Genomic DNA, 25,514 nt, shown 5'->3' on the forward strand with positions numbered 1-25,514 from the left:
GGTGCCGTCTCTGGATGCCTGGAGGAATAAAAAAAGAACCTGGGTGAAACTGATTTCGTAACACTATGTAAGTCGGAAGAGGAAGTAGTTCCTTCCAAGTTAGATGATCCGAATGATATAGTTTCTTTCCTAACCCTAACCCATATCCTGTTAGTGATAAACTACAAATTTACTCCAAATTACTAAAAAAATGATATTTTAATATGAAAATCGATTCTAAAACATTAATAACTGTAACTGGAGGAATTGATATTTGAACCAAAAACTTCAATATTGATCTGCACAACACTACTGTTCACAGCAAAATATTCCAAATGCAAGCACCACGCCTCAAATCAGCTCAAGGCCATTTATCTGCTTAATTGATAATAACATAATGAATGAATTGCCCACATCTGCATAGCACATAGCGTTTGAGTCAATTGTCCAATTACTTGTAGTTCTTTTAAAAAGAGGGTGGCATATGTTAAGTAGCTGAAACTCTTAAACCCTTCATCCAATTTGAATGTGGATACCCTCAAATGAAAGATGAGAGACATTGTGTCCATAACATAACTATAATATTGTTCAGTAAGAAGTTGAGAGAATTATTTGAACCAAAAACTTCAAATCTGGTTTCATCGCTCCATAAGACCTGTGGCCACTGATATTCAGTGCAGTTCTTGTGTAACTTTACATATTTCAGCTTTCCTTGAAAATGGTAAACGGTAGATGGACCGACTGTGTCAGATATTTTTTCTCATTTCTGAGGGCAATGCTTTCAGATACAGTTAATCCGTTGTAGGTTGTTTTTTGTTTTGTTGTTGTTGTTTTTTCTTTAGGTCTGCCACTCACTTGTTGTTCAGTTTCTTCATTTTTTTAAGAACTGTAGATTATACTAAGTTATACCAGCTTTTTGGCTAACAGCTCATTGGAAATCACCTTCTGGTGCAAAAATACTGATTTATGTATGTCAAATGGTGCTTTTTTGTCATTTTTCATAGATTTAACAAAAGAAATGGGAACAAATTATTTATTTCTGGAACAAGCTGCAAATAAAAAAGTGCCTAAAGATAAGTTAACTGGTTCCTCTCTTGAGTTAGTTTTTCTTTTAAAATGCTTGAATGATTAATATGTCAGCGTAAATTGCCCTAACAAATAAAACTATTCCTCTGAAAGTGCTCAGGCATAAGGACTGGTCTGAAAATAAGTGGAAAAACACCCAGAGCTCAAGGTTTGTTTGTTTTTTTAAAGACAAGTGAACAATGAATTACAATAAGTTAGACATGATGAAATAAAGGCATGAATAACAGTAATTCTGAGCAATCAATCAATCAATCAATCAATCAATCAATCAATCAATCAATCAATCAATCAATCAATCAATCAATCAATCAATCAATCAATCAATCAATCAAGGCTTTATTCGCCACGTGCAGGTTGCCCTGCAGTGAATTAGGAACCCCCGAAGCAAACACAGCAGCCATCCTGCCCAGCGCTACTATTCCAGCGCGGGCTCAGGCCTTGCATGGAATGGGAAGGAACAGTCTAAACACAGTCCATTATCAGGGTGTTTTTGTCGGTTCCAGCCTTGCGACCGCAGCTGGCGCCGAAGGGGTATCCACATGTGTCAAAATGCCGATGTGCGGAGGGCTTACCGAGGAAAAGGAGGCTGATGAAGAAGTTCAGAAGATCTGTGATGCAGTGAGTAGAAGACAAAGATTTTACACTCACATCTTTATGCACACACGGGGCCTGTGCTTCATGTAGATGCTATTGTCATTTTTATTTAGATGAAACCTCTCGCAGAGCAGAAAGCCAAGAGAAACTTTGAGGTTTTAATTGCACAGAGCTACAAAACACAGGTCGTAGCTGGGACCAACTACTTCATTAAGGTAATGTTTGTAATGTAAACAGTGGCAACTTTATAAATCTCTTCAATATAAAAACATATCATCAATAAGAGTATTGATGGTAGATGATCTGATCTCTCAGGGGAAACTAAAGCGATGATCACTGGATTTTTTTTCAGCTACTGCTTCTACACTCTGCGCTTATGTGGTTTTACATTTATGCAGAGGCTCATACAAAACTTTTAGACTTTTTAGCCTGAAATGTTACTTATCACTGCAAAATTTGAGAGAAACCTGCAAAATAAAATGAAAATTCATGTGCACTTCATACTGTTTCAGCCATGAACAGAGCCCAACAAACGTTCTGTTTGTGAGCCATCAGGCACTCTATATATATGAAGGTGTAGATTCTCCTTTTCTACATGTTAGCATGTCGTTTGGCTAGTGTGACTTACCACAGCTGTGTTAAAATGATCAGCAGTACTTCTATGTGCACATGATCTCCTTTAACTTTTCTTGTACTTCCTTGCAGCTCTATGTTGGAGATGAAGAATATGTTCACCTCCGTGTTTATGAAAAACTCCCGTGTGATGGAGAAGAGCTCGAGCTGACTGATCTGCAGCACCCAAGACTCAATATGACAGTATTGAGTACTTCTAATGGGACAATGAACCAGCCAAAACATCAGTGCCTACAGCCTGTACTCTCATTGTAATCCATTAATAACCTGCCTCTTCATGAGGGAAAAGCTTTCCTTGTTTACATATAATAACATACTGTAGATAATGGAAGGCAAAGTTGATCAGTTAAATACGAGGTGGGTAAATAAATGAAGCTGATTATTTTTTTTCTGTTGTAATTTCTAATTTTGTGAAAAACCTGCAGTTTCAGGAGCAGACCCTATTTCTTCATTTGTCACACTGAAAGAGGCCAGACAATTGCATAATCAGTGAAGGTAAACACGTCTCTTTCCTAATATGGGCAACAGGTAATCAATATAAAATATGTATATTTTTTGGGAAATGGTGCAGACCTTTTGTGCTCAAAGCTGATGAGGGACCACTGGACGTGGAAGACGTTGTCACTGACCACCTTTGGTTTGCTGTCTTTGACCAGGAACTTGAAGTTGTCCATGGTTTCCTGGACGTTCTCCTGATGAAACACGTACCCAGACCCAGATTGATATCGGCTACGAAGCAATAAGGCCACATTAGTAATGATCAAAAACTAGCGTTGTGCATTGCGCACTAGCACAAGACAAAGAGGACTGGAGCAGAGAACTTCTAAATTTGAAATCTCGCTCTGACTTCTGGTTTCATTGGATTACAAGATAGTCCAAAATGGACTGCCTTGTAATGAATAAGGCATGGCACTGTTTCATTTCAGGTTAGACACATGAATACAGTTTGAACTAACGGAGTTATCTAAATGTATTTTTCTGTTTGGGGTTTTTAGTGTTAGTGCTTCTTCATCAGTTCATTCATGTTCATGCATTTGTTTTTCATGTTTCAATTACTTCTTGTTTTCAGTAGCAGTTGGCTTGATTTATTACTTTGTTACCACCATGTTTTCTTCTACCCAGCAACGCTTTCCTGATCCTCCAGAGGATCCCAAGGAGATCTCAGGCCAGATGAGACATAAAAGTAGTAAAATACCTATAGCTTTTTTTGCCCCCCCCCACCCCGAGGGCATTCCACTCCCCCCACCCCCCCACCCCTCGCCCCCCACCCCCGCGGGCATTTCCCCCCTCCCCTATCCCCCTCCGCGTCCATGTGCGTGTGCACGTGCGCGAGAACGGACTTTTTGCACGTGCATGTGGGTCCAGGGGGTCATATGAGTTCACATGTGTTTAATAGCGTATTATTTAATGAAACCATTATGTGTTTTAATTAAACTCTTTTTAAAGGATTGTATAGGTCTCAGAGTTCTGTTATTTAGACATAGATGATTTAATTTAACTACTTTAGGGGTATTTTAACTAGTTAGGAGCCTTTTGCATTTTCTTCAGTGGTATTTAGGAGCAAATAGTTTTCAAACAGAGGGCCGCAAATAACAGGTATCCCTTTAGAAATAAACAGTGATACTTCTAAAAACCGTGTATTCCCACACAGCATTTAATTTAGCTAGTTTAGGAAGATTTCACTTTTCTAATAGTTTCACAGGCTAATAGTTTTTAAATAGAGCACCACAAACAACATGTATCCCTTTAGAAATAAACTGTGATACTTCTAAAAGTACATATTTGCACTAGCGCTGTATCAACCTCAATGTGGCTTTAATGCAACTAGTCTTATAATTATCTACTAGTCTGCAACAGTTAGACTCGATGATTACACATAGATGATTTAACTACTTTAGGGGCATTTCACTTTTCTAAAAGTTTCACAGGCCAATAGTTTTAAATAGAGCACCGCAAACAACATGTATCCCTTTAGAAATAAACTGTGATACTTCTAAAAAACACATATTCACACACTCTGTAACAGTTAGACAGAGGGGGGGTACAGTTAGGCTCCCAACAGTCTGTAAAAAAGGTATGAAGCAACAAAAGAGGAGACCTTATCAAGAGCATCCCAGCCCAAAGGTGTTTCTTCACAAATAGTTAATTCCCACACTCTGCAACAGTTAGACTCGATGATTACACATAGCTAATCAGAGGGGGTGCAGTTAGGTGCCCAACAGTCTACAAAGCAACAAAAGATGCTCCTTATCAAGAGCATCTCAGCCCAAAGATGTTTCTTCACAAACAGTTAATGGCTTTAATGCAACTAGTCTTATCATGTCAGAGGCCAACAGAAACCATGTCCAACAGAGTCTCCAAAGGCCTGCCACCTTTCTTCCTTACATCGTGCTCTTTTATTTCTACATCTCAGAGGTCAACTGAAAGTAGCCCCACCTATATAAAAACACCCCATCAGACACACAGTATATTCCACACTACTTCACAACTGCCGCAAGGTATAGCGTTTTAACTTTTTATTTTTTCACCTGAATGGGCGTTGTAGCCGACTTTGCTACCCGCACAGAGCGTTTCTGACAGTCGGGTGCTGCTTATACAATAGAGAAAAGCAACAATACAGAATGTTTCTCTGCTCCAAGAAATCCGAGGGCCTTTCACAAGGTAAGCATGTCTGTTATACCCAGGGCATAAATGTCTGTATGTCAGTGCTGATTATTCAAACCCTGTTTAAAATGTGACACATATGTTGTCCGAAAACATTTCCTCTAAATTTGCAAAGTTACTGATTTAAAAAATATATATTTTCGAATTTTTAGTTGCATGTCAAACATATGATAGACTCTTGAGCATATTCGTATAGCTAAATTCACAATGGTATAACCGTGCTAAATAAAAGAGGCCCAAGCACCAATGCACTCTAATCCACTCCGCTAAACTGTATGTTGATAAGTACATGAAGCGTACCTCTACCTCTACAGCTGAAAACAGTTTGTATCCGCACTCTGAGGGTCCGCTGAATTGTTTTTAATACGGCACTTTTTGACGAACAGCAGATGATGATGAAATCCTCTTTATTGTAGAAACTGTCCCTAAGCTATTGTTGCTCATACTTACTGAGGTCCCTAGCTACTTCCTTACTATGCCAGTAAACTTTTTTGAAAAGGAAGCTGTTGTAGATTTAAAGAAACATCTTAATTGAAGCAAAGGCAAAAAAAAAAAACTGGAATGAATTTCATGTGACTGTTCATATTAAAGCCAACAACAAGTGAAAATCCAAAAAACGGCTTCAATCCTTTGTATTAATGATCTCCCCCCTCTCTCTCTCTCTCTATGTGTGTGTGTGTGTGTGTGTGTGTGTGTGTGTGTGTGTGTGTGTGTGTGTGTGTGTGTGTGTGCGTGTGAGTGAGTGTGTGTGCCCTCACAGAAGGAAGGTCACAGCAGGAGCTTTTCTCAAACGCATTACCAATCAGTTTTTTACAAGAAGTGTAGCTCACACAATGGTATAAATGTATTCTTTGCGATACTTTATAAATATGAAACTCTAAAGATTTTGAGTTCGGGCACATTGTGAAGCAAGAATCTAAATATCTGTGTCACAATGATTTCTATAAAAGCGCGTTGTTTATGGGGATAATGTAACAAATCTTTTGTGCGTCCTATTAATGATCAATGATAATTGAAGAGGAACCCAGGCTCGGGACATTTTCATGACAAGTGACAGCGCAGACAACTACTAACGAGAGAACATGTTTTATCATCATAAAGACTGTGATATGAAGCATCGTTAAAGTGTCACTTCAGTAATGTTGACTCATGCTTTTAATAATGACTTTAAAACACTAAACTCTAATTTCTGTGGTTATTTTAAGTTTACAGAATATAACATGTGGTAAGACGACGAGTTTTACTTCTCACTGTACGTGTTATGTGTATCTATTTATCATGTATGCTACTTTGCTCTGTGGACTGTAAAATGTTTCATTGTGTTAATGAAATAAACCAGACTTTCACCGTCTGCATCTTTTACTGTTTTTCTGCTTTTGTTCACTCCAAGTTTGACAAAACCTACAGATATCCAGAGTTAACTCACTAACAATGTGGAGCAGTCTCAGTGTATTTAGCTGCTTTTTCCCTGAACACAACCAACTGAGAGAAACGCCTGTAGGCCTCACTTTGGTCATTTTGAACGCTGAAGGAGATTTGTTCCATAGACACATACTAGTGTTTCCTGCATTTAATCCATCACTACTATGTTCTATATAAATCCAGATTCCTTTTATAGTTTGCAGTGAAATTTGTTAAACCGTTGCTTAATGGGACAGAAGTACAAGTCACTCTTTACTAACACATTTGTAGATAAATTTATTGCTAAACAACGCAGCTAGCAGTCTCACACACTCTTTAGGTTTTTCAAGTTATGTGTGTAAGGGTTTAGTCTATCAAACCTTACCCTTTTCCCCCAGTATCACAACAGTATGACTCCCAAAGTACGGCTCAGTAAACAACCAATGATTCTAAAGACAGAACAGAAAGATACAGTTGGAAGATGAATGATTGCGTTTTTATGATGCATAGTAAAACGACCCCCTCTTCTTCTTCTCTGTGCTGGTGTTGTTGTTGTTGTGTGTGTGTGTGTGTGTGTGTGTGTGTGTGTGTGTGTGTGTGCCTTAGAAGTCAAATAATACATTAGCCATACTTAAAAAACATCTGAATTTCATTTAGAACTGAGATTCTAAGTTGTAAGCAGAAATCTTATGCACAGCCAGAAACATGTTTCCCCACTTTCACAATGCTGAGGTGCCAAATCCACAACCCCCAACAAATGGTTTGTTACACGCGGGTGTGAAGGGCAAGCTTTACTTACACAGCCTCACACACAGTAGATTTTTAAAGTTTTTGGGTACAGGGGTTTAGCCACAGATGCAACATCCACTTTTGATAAAGATTACTCCACCTGTTTATTTCTTAAGAAATTAAGCATCTTTATTAAGCTCTTATTTATAAATGTCTACACAATAATAGACACTGTGTGCTCTGTGACATTATAGTCTTCTTCTTCTGCTTCCATCGGTTTGCATTTTAAACTCCCAGCCTTTCAGTTTGTTATGAACGACTTATATTTCTAACATTTTGTGATATAAAAGTGAACCATGCGACTTTTTTTATTTGGCATGACTTAAGACACGAGTTATTTAAACAATTATAAATGACAGTGTGGTGGCCATAGTACTTTATGTGGGCCAAATGTGTTAAGGATAATGTTTATCAATGTAAAATTGCAAAGAATTTGTGGATAGAATATAACATTTTGTAAACAGTTACCTCAGAAGCTGTACTGGCAGTTCTGTGTATGTAAGGTAAAACTATCCACAGTACTACCACTTAAGTAACTAAACACATAAAGTCACCCTTACCAATAATCCACTGCTCCTTGAAAAAAGTAGCACAAACAGACAACTGACTGAGCAATGATAAGTAGAACTACCCGAGGCCGAGACTCAAGCAGAAGAAAATTAAAAGTTGTTGTTTTTGTGGCTCGAAAAATTAAAGAAAGTATGTTTAATAATTCAACAAGACCCGCACCTTCAACACATGTACATTCAAATTTTGGAACAGGCTCATCATTGCTGTTGTTCAATAGTTTTTATCCGTTCGAAAAAGTCATTTTACGGCTTTAATATTTCCAGCTGATAAGGAGAATGAGTGCATTTCAAATGAGCGTCCAAAGGCTTTAAACATCTGCTTTGTCTGTAACGACAGTATCAAACTACAGAGTATTGTTTTTACTAAAATTCAACATTTTCAGATGAAAATTTGGCTGCTTTTTGTTTTTTCACTGTAACACCCACCTCAACGCCGTTTTTAGGATATTCTTGGTGATCCCACCTTTTTCATATTTATGCTTTTGGCACTGAGGGTATCTGATACGCATGTTGTCACTGTGTTTTTGTACTACCAGCTGCGAGGGCTCTGCTTTTGCTTTGAGCAGTCTGTTTTTATTTTGTCTCGTGACTGTGTGGTTTTTTTTCAAACGAGATCCTCCTCAGTTTGATTTTGTTACCACAAACTTTGTGTGAAGTTCACAACAGAGGTAAAGAGATTTAAACACCCCAGTTTAAGGAGGCAGGCAGGGGTTGGACCACCTGCACAGGACAGGTGAAGCAGAGAGTGTCCGGGGGGATGTGCAACAGAAGCAGAGGGAACATTTTACAAGATGATAAATGGCACATTTAGGTGATTAAGGACTGTTGACAAGCTTAAAAGACACGTCCGTCAGAGTTCAACAACATTACAGTTTGATTAAATAAAACTTTTTTAAACTACACAAGGGTCATTTTCTCCTCTGATAGTAAGCATATTAAACATGTCAAGAAAGAAAGAGTATAAAGAAAAATAGTAAATGTGTGTCTAATTAAACTCTTCCTGTGAACCTTATATCATCCTTTAATATGTTTGGTGTTACAAACTTGAAGAAGCACAGAAAAGATCATCAGACATTAATCTAATCAGTTTTCAGCCTTCATTCATATTGAAATGTTGAAATCTTCCCTGCTAGACCCAAGTGCAGCGTTTAACACCGTTGACCATAACATGTTATTACAGCTATTATTAAATGGAGAGTCCTCTTCACACACTGAGCTTAATTATGAAGCTCCACAGGCTTCTGTGCAAAGACCAGTTTTGTTTACATTATACGTGCTTTAGAAGGCATAGCATAGCATACATTTTCACTGCTATGCATATGATACCCACTTTTATTGGTTAAACCACCGGGATGTCTTAGACACATAATGAGCTTTAATTTTCTGCTTCTAAGTTCAGATAAAATCGAGGTTATTGTAACGGGGCGTAAAAATCTTAGAAACACTGTGGCTAACAAGATCCTTACTCTGGATGGCATCGTCTTGAGCCGCCTGTTGTAGTGATTTGGCACATTATAAGTAAAATTGAAACATACAATCCCATAGCACAACATCAACATTTATTTATATACAAAAATAAAAATGCTTTGAATGCCCTCAAAGGTAGGTATATTACTACTCATAAAGTATAAGCTCTCCAGTAGTTTCTGGGTCTTACTCATAATTGCCTTTGAGTTAGGTGTGCACTGATAATCTCCAAAGGGAAAATACCCAGGCAAGATCCCACTGGATGTCTTAGAACATAACATAGAGATGAACATAATTATTTTAGCCATTCAGACCCAATTTTAATAAAATACCATTACTAGGAAGTGAACTGACTCAGATCAGGTCTGATAGGAGTCAGTCAAAAATAACCACACGGGGTCAAAATGGGTTAAAAATAATTTTTTAAATATGCCAAAAATGTCACAAAGCACTGCAGCAGCTTGTTAAATCAGCAGGAGAACCAAATTCACATGATGGTCTTTAAAGACAATTAGTGCTGATTTTTATGCTTGCACACAATTTTGCTGTGAGGAGGGGGACACCCAAAAAAGACTGAATCTAAATAGTAAAAATCTTTTGCGAAGAATGCATTTTTTTTTAGAAAATATCACTTCCATAATTTGCAGCCTTGGGCCAATTCACAGTACTTGGAGAAATAAAATAGCCTGGAAATGAACGTGAAAGTTATTATTGGCTCTCGGTTTCTCCTCATTTACACCTTCCACAGAAGGCTGTGGAAAGGAAACACTTAGATGAGAGCCCCACTGCTTCAAAATTGGCCAAATGACCTTCAGGAAGCTAAGCATAAACACCACAGAGATGAAAACAGTACTAAATTATGCATTAATATCCAGAATAGTAATATCTCAAACATATTTTTAGATTGATTACAAGCATTTGGCAGAATATGGGAGCAAATGCTCACAGTCGGGATGACGTTTACAGTTTGTACTAGAAATCTCATCTGTTTTATTTATTCATATTGCCTCCGTCTCTCAGGCTAAGGGTTATTTCAGTTATTGGGAATGTATTATCATTAAAACATGATGTTTACAAGCTTCAAATTGAGCATGCGACACATTAAAGTGGCTTTGTTTGATTTGTTGGGATATAGTTGGGATATATTTGCTGTACACAATATATCCCAACTATGACTGTGGTGATCCCACACTGAGCTGATAAGATAAGCATTTGCAGCATACCTTATCAAAAAGCAGCCTTCCTTTCCTTTTTAATATCATACACCATCAGCGAATTGATGTGAGTTTTTAAAATGCACATGTAGTATATGGTTTATTAGTATTCGCTATGACACAAAAAAGGAAAATTATCCTAATTTTTTATGAATATTTGAAGCATGAAAAGCAAAAAACATCAAAGCTTACAGGAGGACGGGAAAAGGCAAAACTTCACCCACTCCTTTGCTCAACCTGTGGTGAGCTGCAAACATAAAGCTGCTAAAATTAAGCAAAAAGCAAACAAATTATCCTCATTCAAAAGTCATGTGACAACCTCATTGGCTCACGGAATGTTGATGTTATTTTAAAAAATTCATACAAAACTATGACCTCATTCAAAAATGTCATGTGACAACCTCATTGGCTCACGGAATGTTAAAGATCTGCTCCAAAAGGAGAAAAAAGAGAGCATAAAACAGGAAAACATGCTCAAGAAGAATCAGGAGCTCCAAGAAAAGCTTGATGGAGCTCTGGAAAAAAATAAAGATCTGCTCCAAAAGGAGAAAAAAGAGAGCATAAAACAGGAAAACATGCTCAAGAAGAATCAGGAGCTCCAAGAAAAGCTTGATGGAGCTCTGGAAAAAAATAAAGATCTGCTCCAAAAGGAGAAAAAAGAGAGCATAAAACAGGAAAACATGCTTAAGAAGAATCAGGAGCTCCAAGAAAAGCTTGATGGAGCTCTGGAAAAAAATAAAGATCTGCTCCAAAAGGAGAAAAAAGAGAGCATAAAACAGGAAAACATGCTCAAGAAGAATCAGGAGCTTCAAGAGAAGCTTGACGAAGCTCTGGAAAAACTGAAAGAAATCCACCAAGAAGAGAAACAACAGTCCACACAGCAGAGAGACATGCAGCGCAAACTCCAAGCCATGGAGGAAAAATACAAAGCTCTGCATGTGAAACATGATAAAACTCTGCACAAAAATCAACAGTTGCTTCAAGACAAGAAGCAAATGGAAATGAAACTGAAACAAATGGGCTCCAATGTTGACGAGATGGAGGAAAAACACAGATTGCTCCAAATCAGGCTCGAGAAAACAGTGCACAGAAATAAAGAGTTCATTCAAGAGAGAGAGCAACAAGAAATGCTCGAGAAAGAAACGGACTCCAAGCTTGAAGTCTTGGAGGAAGAACTGAAAATGCTGCAAATGACTCTTGAGGAAGCACTGCTCAAAAATAAAGAGATGCTTCATGAGAAAGACCAACAGCAAATACATCAGGAAGAAATGTATTGCAAGCTGAGGAACATCGAGAAACAAAATGAAGGCTTCCAAGTTATGCTTGATGAAGCTCTGGAAAGAAATAAAGAGTTGGTTCACGAGAAAGACCAACAGAAAATACAAAAGGAAGAAATGGATTGCAAGATGAAGAACATCAAGACACAAAATGAAGGCTTGCAAGTTATGCTTGATGAAGCTCTGGAGAGAAATAAGGAGATCCTCCAAGACAAAAAACAAGAGCCCGTAGAGCAGAGCGACCTGCAGAGCAAACTCCAAGCCATGGAGGAAAAATACAAAGCTCTGCAGGTGAAACATGACAAAACTCTGCACAAAAATCAACAGTTGCTTCAAAACAAGAAGCAAATGGAAATTAAACTGAAACAAATGGGCTCCAATGTTGACGAGATGGAGGAAAAACACAGATTGCTCCAAATCAGGCTCGATAAAAAAGTGCACGGAAATAACCAGCTGCTTCAAGAAAAAGACCAACAGAAAATACAACTGGAAGAAGAAAAACTTATTCTTCAAAGGAAAAATGAAGAACTCCAAGAACTGTATAATGAAACAAAGTACAAAACAACTGTACTGGAAGGAGAAAAGAAAAAACTGGCAAATCAATGCTCAGCGATGCAGAGTAGCATCAATGCAATGCTGAGAAAAAATACAGAACTTGAAGAACTTTCTAAGACCTTGAAGCACAAAAACACTGAAATCCAGGCACAAAAGCAAGAACAACAGAAAACACATAAAGACCTGCAGTGTAGACTTCAAGATATCCAGAAGAGAAACCAGCAGCTGGAAGACATGCACACAGATGTGCACAAGGCAAAGCAAATAGAGGAGGCAACAGTTAAAGAACTGAAAGACCATCTTAAAGAAAAACAAGAACAATTAGAAGACATGGTGAAAAGATGCAACAAACTTGAGAAAGAAAACACAGAAACAATGGATGAGCTGAAAACCCTCATCATTGAGAAAAAAGTGCTGGTGGAAGAATATCTAAAAAAGAAGAGAAAACGTTTCCACTGGTTCTGGAGGAGGGACACTGCTGCTTCTCACCTGATGTAAGCTCGTCTTCCTCCACCTCTATTCCATCTTCATTTTCCCCCTTCCCCTCCCTCCTTTTTCTTTTTTCACCCTCACCCCCCGACCAGTCCCGGCAGTTGACTGCCCCCTCCTGAGCCTGGTTCTGCCATAGGTTTCTCCTTTAGGTTTCTTTCACTTTAAAAGGAGTTTTTCCTATCCACTGTCGCCTGGTGCTTGCTCAGAGGGGATTGTTGGGGTTTTCTCTCCTCTCTCTTTCCTTCTTTCTATCCCCCCTTTTCCCCCTTCTACCTTTTCCTTTACCCAATAAACACAATTGGCCACATTTTACATGTGTTTGAAAAATGTCTTCATTCAACAATAATTCATCTTAGGTATAAAAACAAGAAATGGGTAATAGCAGCATGTGTGTTTGTGTGTGTGCATAATATACATACTTGTATACCAGAAGGAATTAATACTAGATGGGTAGAGACAGGTTTTAAAGACTAGAAATGAAAACATGTGAGTCCTATAATCTAAGCTCGTTTCACATTCATAGTAATTAGTTACTGATTACTTTTTTCAAGTAACTTGACCAACACTGATGCCAACTACTCACCAAGTGGTGGAAAAAGTTTGGTTTGGTTAAGTTTTGCTTTCATCTTTACTTTTGCGCCCTCCTGGGTCTCATTGTCTAATCAGCCTCTTGTGCATTTGTAATCCCACCTTTCCCTCTGCTTTGCCTCACAAACAGCATGCACGCCTGACTTGACTGCAGGATAAAATAAATACGGTCAGTATAAAAAGAAAAGCAGCAGAGAGAAGAAAACATTTAAAGTCCCTCCACCAAGCAAAGATTTATCAGTAAAACCTGGATTTTGGCAGCGTTTAGGAAAACAATTCATCCAAAATTAAGTATTAAGAATCAGTTTCTTATCCTGGTAAAAGGGAGAAAGGATGGACTATAGCAGAGGAGGTGAAAAAGCAGAGATTTATATAGAACAAAAAAAACTATGGAGTTTTATATCAGGAGGTGTGAAAAAGTTATGTAGGTTTGAAAGATGTGAAGAAAAGATAGAAAAGATTGAGAGAAGGGCAAAGAAGTCATCAGAGGGCAGTACAGCAGGAAGAGATATGGACAGAGAGCTTCCCTGTAGTCACATCTGAGAGGGTGCAATAACCAGAAAAGTAAAAAAGGTGAGAAAATAATGAGCTAAAAAAGAGAGCTGCAAAGGATATGAGAGAGAAATGCTGTAAGCATGTCTCCAGGCTCTGAATTGAAGGATTTTAGCACACAATGCTTTGTGTTTTCAAATTCACAAAATCATATTTTACGTTCTTGTAGCAACAACCATGTGAGACTGAAGTTTAATCAGAATCAGAATCAGAATCAGAAAGGGGTTTATTGCCAAATGTTGAGCAGGTTTACAACATTAGGAAATTGCCGCGGTGCTTCAGTGCAAACATAGTGTCATAAATAGCACTTAAATAGTGTCATAAATAGCACTTAAATAGACATGAAAAAATAAAAGTAGGGATAAGAATTAAAAGTGCTACGTAGAAAGATATGTGCATGAGCTGTACATGAGATATATACATGAGAATAAGAATTAAGAGTGCTACGTAGAAAGATATATACATGAGTGCAGGTGGTGATCAGTGCCAAACATGGAATGATGCAGGGTCTTTTCTTCTAAATACTTTTCTTCCCCACGTCCCGTGTGCAAGAGTCAATTATAGCATCATTTGGAGAGTTATATTTCATTTAGCATGTTATCCTTTTTGAACGTATATGTGAAGGTGACCTAAAATAAAGCACAGTTCAGTCAGAGAGTCTTTTATTGATTGAAATCTACTTTTCCAACTTTTAGGAGATAACTGAAAGTACACATGAAAGGTGCTCAGTAGGTTGTCAGCATTATTTTATTAGCAAATTTGAACATCAGTTTAATGATATAAGCAGTAAATGACACTATAAACTGAGTTGATCTTACTTACTGGATATAATATGTTTTGGTCATGAGTCATGCTCTGAGTGCATGCACCCTGACGGCTCCACTCCGTCAGTCATTAAGCCTGGGAATGCTGGGCACCCCATGGCTGAAATAAGAGAGCTGCACACTGAAGTGGGAAATGTCAGATATAGGCTGGTGGTGAGGAAAGTCCAGGACTGCCAGTGTGTGTTCAGATACCTGTAAGTATATTGATTGCTGCAGTGTGTGTTATTGATGGTAAGAGTTCTGGTGATGTTGACTATGAACGCAACTGCATCTTGTATTTATTTAATAATTGTTTTGCAGTTATCTTGTAAATGTGAAAGCATTGTGACATGTGCAGCATTTTGGATGAAGTCGCTGCTCTTTGGACGGCCTCAGTGCTGCGTGTGTATAATGTAATTACCTCCATAGTGCTGCGTGCACCAGAATAGTTGCAGCTGTCAACCTTACGGTAAGTTGGTGGCAGAGCAGTGGGGAAGGCTAAAGTAACTGTGCGTGTGTGTGTGTAGATTAGATAAATGAAGATATAAATTATATAAACTGTATAATCTATTAATCAATTAATGTATTATTTTAAAATTCCCCTCTCGCCCCTGCAGACTGTCTATCCTTCCAGCTCAGATCCTCCACCAGAGGCCTGGGATCTTGAGGGTCCTGTGCAGTATCCTGCTGTTCAAGACAGAGATCTCGGATGTTGTTCCAGGATTTCCTGGTGCCACTCGCCTAGCTTGGGAGTCACTGCACCTAGTGCTCCGATTACCACTGGGACCACTGTTACCTTCACCCTCCACATCTTCTCTGAGCCCTTGGTACTTCTCAAGCTTCCCGTGTTCCCAGTTGTTACATGATAGAATCTCGATATCTTTCTGCAAAGGCACAAACTCTGCAAAAGCTGTCTTATCAATGCATCAATCAGCATAGCGTCTGTGTCTTTTCTAGACTTTGATCCTACAGTCCTGCTGCTGAATGCAGAGTCTGCATTCATTGCTAAACATGAAATTTCTCCTCAGGGTCATGCTTAGTGCACATGTCGCTGACGTCAGTGCTTATGGGCCTGATGGATTGTCTGGACAGAGCACCATTGGCAAAATCATCCTGCAAACTTTGACTGCAAATCTGTAGCTGACTGCTTACGGTTTCTAAATGCAGACAGTGTGTGGAAACGGTCTTCTTGTGGTGTCATGTTCCTCTGGTGTCAAGTTTGAAGTTGCCCTATAGCACAGGCCCTATCCACATCAGTTAAATGTAGCATGCTTGGAGCATATGATCGCTGCACCAGGGTTCATGCTCACAGAGATACTAAGTGGGCACCAATCAGGCACTGGATTGGTAGTACCTGGGGTACCTGAAGCTCAAAACAAGAGTCAATAGCAGAATAAGCTATTTGGCTTTGGCAGAGAAGATCTGGCAATTTTTTATGGGCATAATCCACATTCTCACCTCTGCTGCTCAACGCAGGAATACATTCTCCTTACAAACATGGCCCCATTTAAGGGAAAATAAACAAACTTTCCAATAGCATAAGATTTATTGCCAAGTGTGACAGCAAAGAAATGATTGCTCAAATATAAGTTTCCTTACTTTATCTATGAAGTTTATATGTTTGTAAAAATAAAGTAAATCATCTGCTCTAAACAGGTTTAAATAGACTCAAGTTTGCTTTTAGAATTTTCTTGAAAACATGTTTTTGGGGTATTTTGCAAAACTGTAAGTTTCCTCAGTCACACACTTTTTTGACTTACAGATCTGGCATATTGATCTATCACAGGTTTGATAGCTTATCTCTGGACAGTCAGCTTAAAGAAGAATTTGCAAAGTTCAATGTATTTATTTTTTGACAGCCACAGCCGTGGCACATAAATTATTTTTATAAGACATTTATCACAGACTACAGACTGACAGGACTACGACAAACACGTTTTAGTTATCATCCTTTTTAGTCGTCTAAAAAAATGTTAATATAAAAGCAAAGGTTTATCTGTTTTAAAGACACAGATAATTTAAGACACAATTACACAAGTAGATATTTCAAGAAGACATTCTAAGCAAACATTTAGGGGCTGTCGTGTCACATGTTGCTCCTCCTATCATGCGTTAGAGTCACCTTCCAGTAAGTTTCCAGGTCACTTACCCAGTATATGTACTTGGACTGGCACCAGTATGTTTTAGACACATACAACAAGAAAACTGTCTCCTCTGTTTATTTCAGCGGACTTTCACAATGGATGCCATAAAATGTGGAGGATTCTCGAAGGTGAAAGACGCTGATGAGGAAATTCAGACAATCTGTGATGAGGTGAGCTTCTTCACAACATTCAGACTCACATATTAAACAGACACATCAACTCTGTGCTCTGCATTTTACGTCATGTTTTACTTTTATTTTGTCCATACACAGGTTAAGTGTCAAGTAGAGGAAAAAAGAAATGAAGCATATGTCGTGTTCAAAGCTGTTCAGTACAAGAGTCAAGTGGTGCAAGGAATCAACTATGACATCAAGGTAACTGTGACATCAGACATGATAGTGATTATTAATGGAAGAAAATAAAGAAAGTGTTTATGGACTGAGTTACTTGTGAGATCCAGATGAGCTGTTGAGCAGATTGAAGATCTTCAGTGTTCAACAAGTACAAGTTTCCTCTGATTTGACTGCAGGTACATGTGGGAGGATCCAGCTACCTTCATCTGCGGGTCTGGAAGAAGCTTCCATGTTATGGAGGAGAAGCCGTAGTTACTGGCGTGGAAGACCATCATGACAAAGATCCCATCCAACCTTTTTAATGAGGTCACACTTTGTATTTCAGCTGCTCTCTGCCTCCAAGCTGCTGCCTCATGACATGTGCTGTTTTATTATCCTGAAAGAAAAAACTGCAATAATGCTCCTTCAAAAGTTAAAGTTATAATCAATATATTTTAAAAAAATCGTTATTTCTAGACATATAGCACTGACTGGTGAAAGAAACTCCGTCCCGGGTCTGGTCCGTGGATCGGGTTTCCCCGAGGCGTGGGCGTCTATAAGCAGAGTTTTGTCTTTACCCTATAAGATTCAAAATTATTAAGTAACACTCAGCAATATATTCTCAAGTAGCACTCAGATATGCCGTCAGCGGGTTAGTTACGACGTCGGGAGCAGTTAGGAGAACAAAATGATACAGAGACTGTTCAGGTTGCCTTCCCAAAATCAACTCAAAGTTTTATTCTTTTGTGCAGCAGTATTTATAGGCAGAAAGTTCGTGTGTCAACAAGTTTCAAGTTAAAACCATATAAGGAAGGTCCCCCAGCTCTGAAAGAGGTCTTCTACAATTGTATCTCAACATACCTTTGACAGGTCCGTTAAACACTAGACAGTTAGAATCCTTTGTTCTACAATTGCAGTAAGATGCACTATCAAGGCCTATAAATCTTATACAGAGGTCTCCTACATCCGTGAGTTCTGACACAACCCAGATGGTCTTCACATAAACATCTTCTGCAAGGGAGTGATAAGTAAAAGAGTGATTTGTTGGTGTTTTCCCTCCAACCTTAGTATCTACTTTCACACCATAAAATCTTGAGTTGACAAAGCAAGAGAAAATGACGGTTAACATAAAGAGCATTGTTGAGTCACAGAATCTTCTGTCTAATATCATCAAAAAAGTACCCAGTAAATGCTCCCATAATACTAAAATATCTAACAGTTCCCTTCTTTATTATCACACAATAATAACACAATATAAAGGCAAAATGTAATAACATAATCTAAAGGAAAATGTAACTTGTCCTCCGAGCAAGCTTGATATCAAAATTCTAAGGAAAAAAAAAACAAAAAAAAAAACTTCATTCCCTTCTTGGATAACGGAGTAATTCACAACCTAATGCTCAATATATACATCAGGATCATCATTGGCGACATCTGGCACATCATCTGGGTCAGTTTTTGTCAATTTCAAATACGTTGAGGCAGCTGTACTAGTAGCTATACGGGTCATCATTGAGCATATATATGGCATCACATAACAGGCAATAATCATCAAAAACAAAATAATACATACTGTTACAAAGGCTACAATTAGTTCCTTCCATCTTCCAAACATGTCCTGTAACCACTTGTCTAGCCACTGACCATGACCTGAATTGGTTTTCAGTTCTATCTGCAATGTTTTAAGTTTATTCATAGCTTGTGTGAATGAACCATTAGGGGCAGTATTATTGGGAATGAAGGTACAGCATACATCTCCAAACATAGCACAGACACCTCCTTTCTCAGCTAACAGCATATCTAAGACCATTCTATTTTGCATGGTCATTAAAGAGGTAGCAGACATCTGTTCTCCTAGGGCTGTAAGGGCCGTATTGGTCAGATTAATATGTCTTTGCTGATGGTAATAAACATAATTAATCCAGGCTACATTTTTGTTTATCTGCACCCACGGTAATATTGAGGCAAACCCTGCAGAGGTTTCTCCTTGTGCCTTTAATTCATTTGGTATCCCGCGTGGAACTCCTATAGCATCTATGTAAACGTCATGTGAGTAAGCGGAGCGTTTTGTACGTCTGCTGGATACAGGCAGATCTGAGGTTTGTTGTATTAGTAGTTCTTGGGCTAAAGTTACTAGACCACAGGTACCGGTCCAATTAACAGGTAAGGCTAATCTAAGAGTATTGTTGCACAACCAATAACCGTTAGGGATTGCTCTAGTTAGGCGTGTGACCATGTGTGATTTAACTAACTTCCCCCAGTCAGTGTCATATAATACACCCTCTGGGGGAACAATGATCGATTCTCCGCTTGAACTTGAACTGTGTGTGTGTTCCTCCAGATATGATAAAACTTCAGCCACAGAGACAGCTAGCCATGTCTCATTGCAGCGTGCACCTGGGGAGTCAGAGAAGAATGTATAGTTATCCTTTGTATAATCTATGTGGGTGTCTGGGCCAGTTAACTTTAGTCTGCGCAGACATATCATGCTAGTATTAAAATGGAAAGGGATCTGTCCTAGGGGCAGTGAGGGTTTTAACCTATTCTTGGGGCGTTTCATTGGGGCGCAGGTCCCTGCGGTGTCATTAGACAACTTCAATAATTCGCCTAATGGAGTCTCAGGGTTAGTTGGTGTGTGTGTGTGTCTAAGTAGGCAGTCGAGAGGGCTCAGAGTCAACTGTAAAGTGTCTTTGAGGAGAGCATTATCTCCGCCGATTTTCTCTAGTCCCTCAGTGAGGGGGAAACCGGATATGGGGTATCCTACTATTACCTGATCAGGATTACCCTTTGAACAGACATAACAGTTACTGGTTCCTAAATCACGAGCGGCTGTTCTGGCATTTTCATACCAGGAGTTAACTCCTGCTGTAGGGGGTGCATAAAATGGTTTATTAGTGGCATCTGTGTTGCTATTTACTGATTTTAGGGAACGTGAGGAGCGTACTAGGTGGGTGTCTTGCCAAATGGAGCATGAGGTATTGTCAGCAAAATACGACCTGCAAAAATGTGAACATGGTTGCAGTCTACAATACAAAATAGCAAAGAAAAATCCTAAAGTTAATGCGATAGATATGATAAATAACCTAAATATATAAGAAAAAACACAGTTCTTCAGTCGTCTCCTGGCCTGGTCCCAGGTTCGAGAGACATCGAATAAGCGTCGTATGATGACAATGGGCATTTCATTTTCTCCATTATCAGGATGGAATGAGTCTTGCTTTATCAGATTAGACATCATGTGGTACTCTCGGCTTTCTGTTCCTGCTGGATGTTCGAGTACCTTGTTGTTGTTCATGTGGAGGATCAAAGAGCTCTCTGAGTCTTGGCTCTTTCAGGCGTTGTGTGTTAATCAGTGATTCCGTGTGTGTATGTATATTGGCTCCGGGCGCTGGCTCGCCTGAGTCATCGTCTCCTTGATCCGACGCCTGAGATGGTTCGGTGGGGCTGCTCTTAACCCTGCTGGCGTGTATCCACTGCAGTTGTCCGTCTGTAAGGATGCTGGTTCTCGTCACTGCAAGTACAGTCTGGGGGCTGGAATACACGACCTCCCCGGGTGTCCTTGGTTTTAGCGACTTCACCAACACCACGTCTCCTGTTTTCCACGGATGGGTTGGATCTGTAGAAGGGAGAGGCTGAGAGAGTTTCTGATAGTTATTATTCAGTGTTTCTACCAGATTGTGAACATAGTCGGACAATGCAGTGTCTACATCCCCTTCCAATAGCGGTGCCCCTCTGGAGGCTGACCATGGTGTTGGAAATGGTCTTCCCATGATTATTTCAAATGGAGATAATTTGGTTGCTGCGGATGGAGTCATTCTAATCTCGCAGAGGACTTGAGGAAGTAATTTGACCCAGGTCATTCCTGTTTCTATCATTGCTTTAGTCAGGCGATTTTTTATGGTCCTATTCATTCTTTCTACAACTCCTGAACTCTGAGGGTGGTATGGCACATGATATTTCCAGTCTATTCCTAGAGTTTTAGCACACTTTTGAATTACTTCTGATGTGAATGAAGGTCCTCTATCACTGTTAATTTGGTGAGGTATTCCGAATCTGGGTATTATTTCATTGCACAACTTTTGACAGACTACTTCTGCAGTTTCTTTTGATGTTGGGTAAGCTTCTACCCATTTACTAAATTGATCCACTATTACCAGTAAGTACTTGATGCTTCCTTGTGCTGGCATATGTGTAAAATCAATTTGTAATGTATGAAATGGAAAATCTGGTTGTGGTAAATGCTGATGTTTTGCTTTTGGTCTCCCTACATTAGTTCGTGCACATGTTAGACAGGTTGCTAATATGCTTTTTACTGCATGTGATGTTTTCTCAATAACAAATCTTGATTTTATTGCCCCTATTACCCCTCTTTGTCCGACATGACTCACACCGTGAAAATGTCGGACAAGGACTGGCAGTAGGGAAGATGGGAGGGCAATCAAACCCTCAAGATTTTTGTATAGGCCATCTCTGTCATCTAAGGTACAGTCATTATCCTCCCAATAGGTGTAATCAGATGCAGAGGCCTGCTCTTGTATAAATTTTAAATCAAAATTTGTTTCTAAATAGTCTGGGAGTGTAACAAGTGGCAGCTGTAGGGGCACAGATAATACTTCCTGTGGAGGTGGGAGCTGTGACACAGCTGCAGCCTTGGCAGTCACGTCTGGTAGGGCATTACCTGCTGCTTCGTCTGTGTCAGCTGTACTGTGTCCTTTCGTTTTAACGACTGCAACGGCCGATGGCAGCTGTATAGCCTGCAAAAGTGTTTGAACAAGATCAGAATTAGCGATCGGTTTTCCGTCACTTTCTTTTAAGCTGGTTGGATCAGAATGCTGACGTTGTGTGCGTGCAGCTGCTGCAGCAACTATTAATTCGGTCTCATCTTCGTAAGGCGGTGGGGCCGTAGGCTGAACGGCTGGGCATGCAAGACTAGCTTTTCCTGTGGTAGATTTATGTTCTATGCTAGAGCCTGCACTAGCTTTATTTGATGTTAAAGCATCTACACCTGGTTCCGGTCCCTTTTTCCATAGTGGTGACATTCGATGTATCACATCGCGGCATTCTATCATATATTTTCTACAGGACTTTTTAAGCAGACTACTTTTCTTATCGCAAATGGTATTCAACAGGGCTGTGCAGAGAGGTTTAAAGGGGCGGGTGCTCAAAGTTAAAAAGGGGCACATTGAACCAGGCTGAATAACAACAACACACATTCATCAAGAATCTAATATGGGCAACAAGGCAAAGCAAACATAGCCGATGCTTTACCTGATGGGTACAATGTTGCTGTTGAGGGGTTGCTGCTGATGGTGCTGGAGGGCAGGGCTGTGTTGATCTGAGACTGTAGACATTAAAAAGTCCATAGGAGAGATGGTAGCTGATTAAATGTCATGAGATAATAACAAAATGCAAAGATTGGTGACAGCGCTTGGAACCATAAGGCAACAAAAAACTGAGAAATAATTTAGGCTCTGCCTGTGAATCACTCTTTGCTTCTCTTCTTCCTTCCATCCCATCATTTCATATATCGCTCTCCACTTGCTGTCTATCTGAGAACAAGGCACAACTTGCTATTGCAATAAACTATAATCTAATTATCCACACCTAACAACTCCAGCACTTAATCTAAAATAAAATGATGACAGAAAAATGTTATAGCACTGCCTTTAGTAGCCTCACACAGCTCCTACTGTTTCCTCCTCATGTCCTTACCAGGCATGTCTGGACAATGTTATATCATGAGTAATAATTAAAAAAAATCCATATAAATAAAACACACACATGCACGCACACACAGTAACACTTTAGACCTTCAGAATACTGTATATACTGTGGGCATCATGGTGCTGATCCAGAATCCTTACATTATTATTTATTACTAGAGCTACAATAATAAAGCAATGAGGGGAAAAAAGTAATAAATATGAAATAATGTCATTATGTTGATTCCATTTGTTTCACTATCCACTCTGTGCAGGGGCAAAGTTTATTACATTTTTAAACTGTAGAGATACAATAATTTTACTGTTGTAAAATCCAAATTTTGTCTTATAAATATAATATAATTATTATATAATATAAATCTAATATAATCTGCTTCTTAATGTATGTTCTTTAAAATACAGCGTGTGTTTTTAATATATTATAATTATAATAATGCATAATTATGTGGACATGCATATTAGATCGTTTTTTAGTAAAATATAATCCCTCCAGAAAGGCAGGAAAAGCCCTGTAACTTGCTTTAAAGCTAAATATGTTCCCTAAAACGGTGACAGAGCTACAGACCCATGACAGCCTTACACAGGTAGCCAGCAGCTATGACCAGCACTACTTGTGCAGTTAATAAAAGGACAGGTAATGTTTGTCGCGCTGTTGCACACACAGCACGCTCGTTTGTTTCAGTTCGTCAGTTGCAACAAGACAGCTTACCAACGTGTACGTAATAAGCTAATACTCCTGGGTGCTATACACTACAGTGTACGCTGTACACCTACTTACTGGTTTTGTCGCATCAGTCTGTGTCTCTGAGTTAACTCGTGTTTCTCCTACAGCTGCGGACCGGAAAAAGTGCGCGTGCTCTTTGTGAGCTCGTTCCCGGATCGTAACCAGCGCGTTCTGCCGTCAAGGGCGATCATTGGTTAAATGTGAGCATGTGACTGATGCAAGCCAGAGCCTTTTATTTAGCAAAACTGTGATTAATAGTTAAATATTATTGTTGAGGGGCACAGACAGGACTCCGCACGCACACACACATTTAAAAAAAAGTATTTTTTTTAAAGTTGCCTCAACAAAAGGGCACCTTGGGCACCCATCAGGAAAGGGGCGGGTGCTCAAGCCCCTCTAGCCCCCCCCCCCCCCCCCCCCTCCTCTGCATGTGCCTGGTATTCAACATTTCTACTGACCTGTTTTCTGGCGATAATCGTTCGGGATAGGGCTCCGGAAATAAATTAGAATGCATTAAACTTACAGTTCTTAAGTTGTAGACAAAATCAGTCACGTAAGCACTTCCACATGTTCTGGATACGTAATCATGGAAGTCTTCACCGATTCGCGGACGTGGGTTACACGTAACCGGAGGTGGGAGTCGTACTGAGCCGTTATTTGTGACTTTATATATATATATTTTCGGTTTTACAGTTAATTTCGATTTTTCATCGGACCTGTCTGAGGTCATTGAATTATTCTGACCCATGTTCAGTGATTTCCAGAGGGGTTTACACGCTTGAAGGATTTATGCTAGTATTTTTGCTGTGGCACAGCTGAGGTTTCAATTTATTGCTAGCAATTTTATCTTTTCTTTTGTTTTTGGTGAGCAGCTTCTCACTTAACGAGCAACTTCTCGCTTTTTTAGCATGCGTTTTCAAAACAACAGGCAACTTCCTGTGTCTTTCTGTTTTAATTTACTTAGTAAGTGGGTCACTGAGAAAGGTCTAACACAGTCTTATAAATAAAAAAAAAGACACGTATTTACCTTCGTCGGCGTATCCCACTTCTGACACCAAAATTGAAAGAAACTCCGTCCCGGGTCTGGTCCGTGGATCGGGTTTCCCCGAGGCGTGGGCGTCTATAAGCAGAGTTTTGTCTTTACCCTATAAGATTCAAAATTATTAAGTAACACTCAGCAATATATTCTCAAGTAGCACTCAGATATGCCGTCAGCGGGTTAGTTACGACGTGGGGAGCAGTTAGGAGAACAAAATGATACAGAGACTGTTCAGGTTGCCTTCCCAAAATCAACTCAAAGTTTTATTCTTTTGTGCAGCAGTATTTATAGGCAGAAAGTTCGTGTGTCAACAAGTTAAAACCATATAAGGAAGGTCCCCCAGCTCTGAAAGACGCCTTCTACAATCATATCTCAACATACCTTTGACAGGTCCGTTAAACACTAGACAGTTAGAATCCTTTGTTCTACAATTGCAGTAAGATGCACTATCAAGGCCTATAAATCTTATACAGAGGTCTCCTACATCCGTGAGTTCTGACACAACCCAGATAGTCTTCACATAAACATCTTCTGCAAGGGAGTGATAAGTAAAAGCAGAAACGGCCCTAACCAATCTGGCGCCCTAGGCAAGATTTTAGGTGGCGCCCCCCTACATCAGCAGTGTAGTGTAATGTTGTAACAAATAATATTTCTATTAAATAAGCTTTACTTTGCATTTTAATTAACGTGGGATTATTTTTTGTATTTAGAAATAATAGTACCAACTTTTTTTTTTTTTTCAACATTTGTGGCACTGGCGTTTGCCTATACGGCCTATGCCACGGGCCGGCCCTGAGTAAAAGAGTGATTTGTTGGTGTTTTCCCTCCAACCTTAGTATCTACTTTCACACCATAAAATCTTGAGTTGACAAAGCAAGAGAAAATGACG

General features: G+C 39.3%; 1 protein-coding gene, 1 long non-coding RNA gene and 1 pseudogene across 4 annotated transcripts; 2 read left to right on the forward strand and 1 right to left on the reverse strand.

Moving 5' to 3' along the window:
• The first annotated feature begins 1,505 nt into the window (after window positions 1-1,505).
• LOC101467451 (cystatin-B-like) lies at window positions 1,506-2,679 on the forward strand (annotated as a pseudogene). The gene is made up of 3 exons (XR_013100123.1): window positions 1,506-1,683; window positions 1,773-1,874; window positions 2,365-2,679. The product of XR_013100123.1 is annotated as a cystatin-B-like (transcript).
• Window positions 2,680-16,801: 14,122 nt separating this feature from the next.
• Window positions 16,802-19,064, forward strand: LOC101467760 (cystatin-B-like). The gene is made up of 3 exons (XM_004546723.4): window positions 16,802-16,977; window positions 17,080-17,181; window positions 17,337-19,064. The coding sequence occupies exons 1-3, from the start codon at window positions 16,903-16,905 to the stop codon at window positions 17,460-17,462; spliced, it is 303 nt and encodes a 100-aa protein (XP_004546780.1). The 5' UTR covers window positions 16,802-16,902; the 3' UTR covers window positions 17,463-19,064.
• A 113-nt stretch (window positions 19,065-19,177) lies between these two features.
• Window positions 19,178-23,744, reverse strand: LOC143420306 (uncharacterized). 2 transcript variants are annotated; one of them, XR_013100126.1, is made up of 3 exons: window positions 23,641-23,744; window positions 22,408-22,480; window positions 19,178-20,771 (listed from the first exon to the last, which is right to left on the reverse strand). It is a non-coding gene; the product is annotated as an uncharacterized LOC143420306 (long non-coding RNA). The 2 variants fall into 2 exon arrangements; XR_013100125.1 differs by lacking the exon at window positions 19,178-20,771 and adding an exon at window positions 21,818-21,893.
• Between the last annotated feature and the right edge of the window lie 1,770 nt (window positions 23,745-25,514).

Source organism: Maylandia zebra, linkage group LG9 (assembly GCF_041146795.1).
Source record: "Maylandia zebra isolate NMK-2024a linkage group LG9, Mzebra_GT3a, whole genome shotgun sequence".
Taxonomy (NCBI): domain Eukaryota; kingdom Metazoa; phylum Chordata; class Actinopteri; order Cichliformes; family Cichlidae; genus Maylandia; species Maylandia zebra.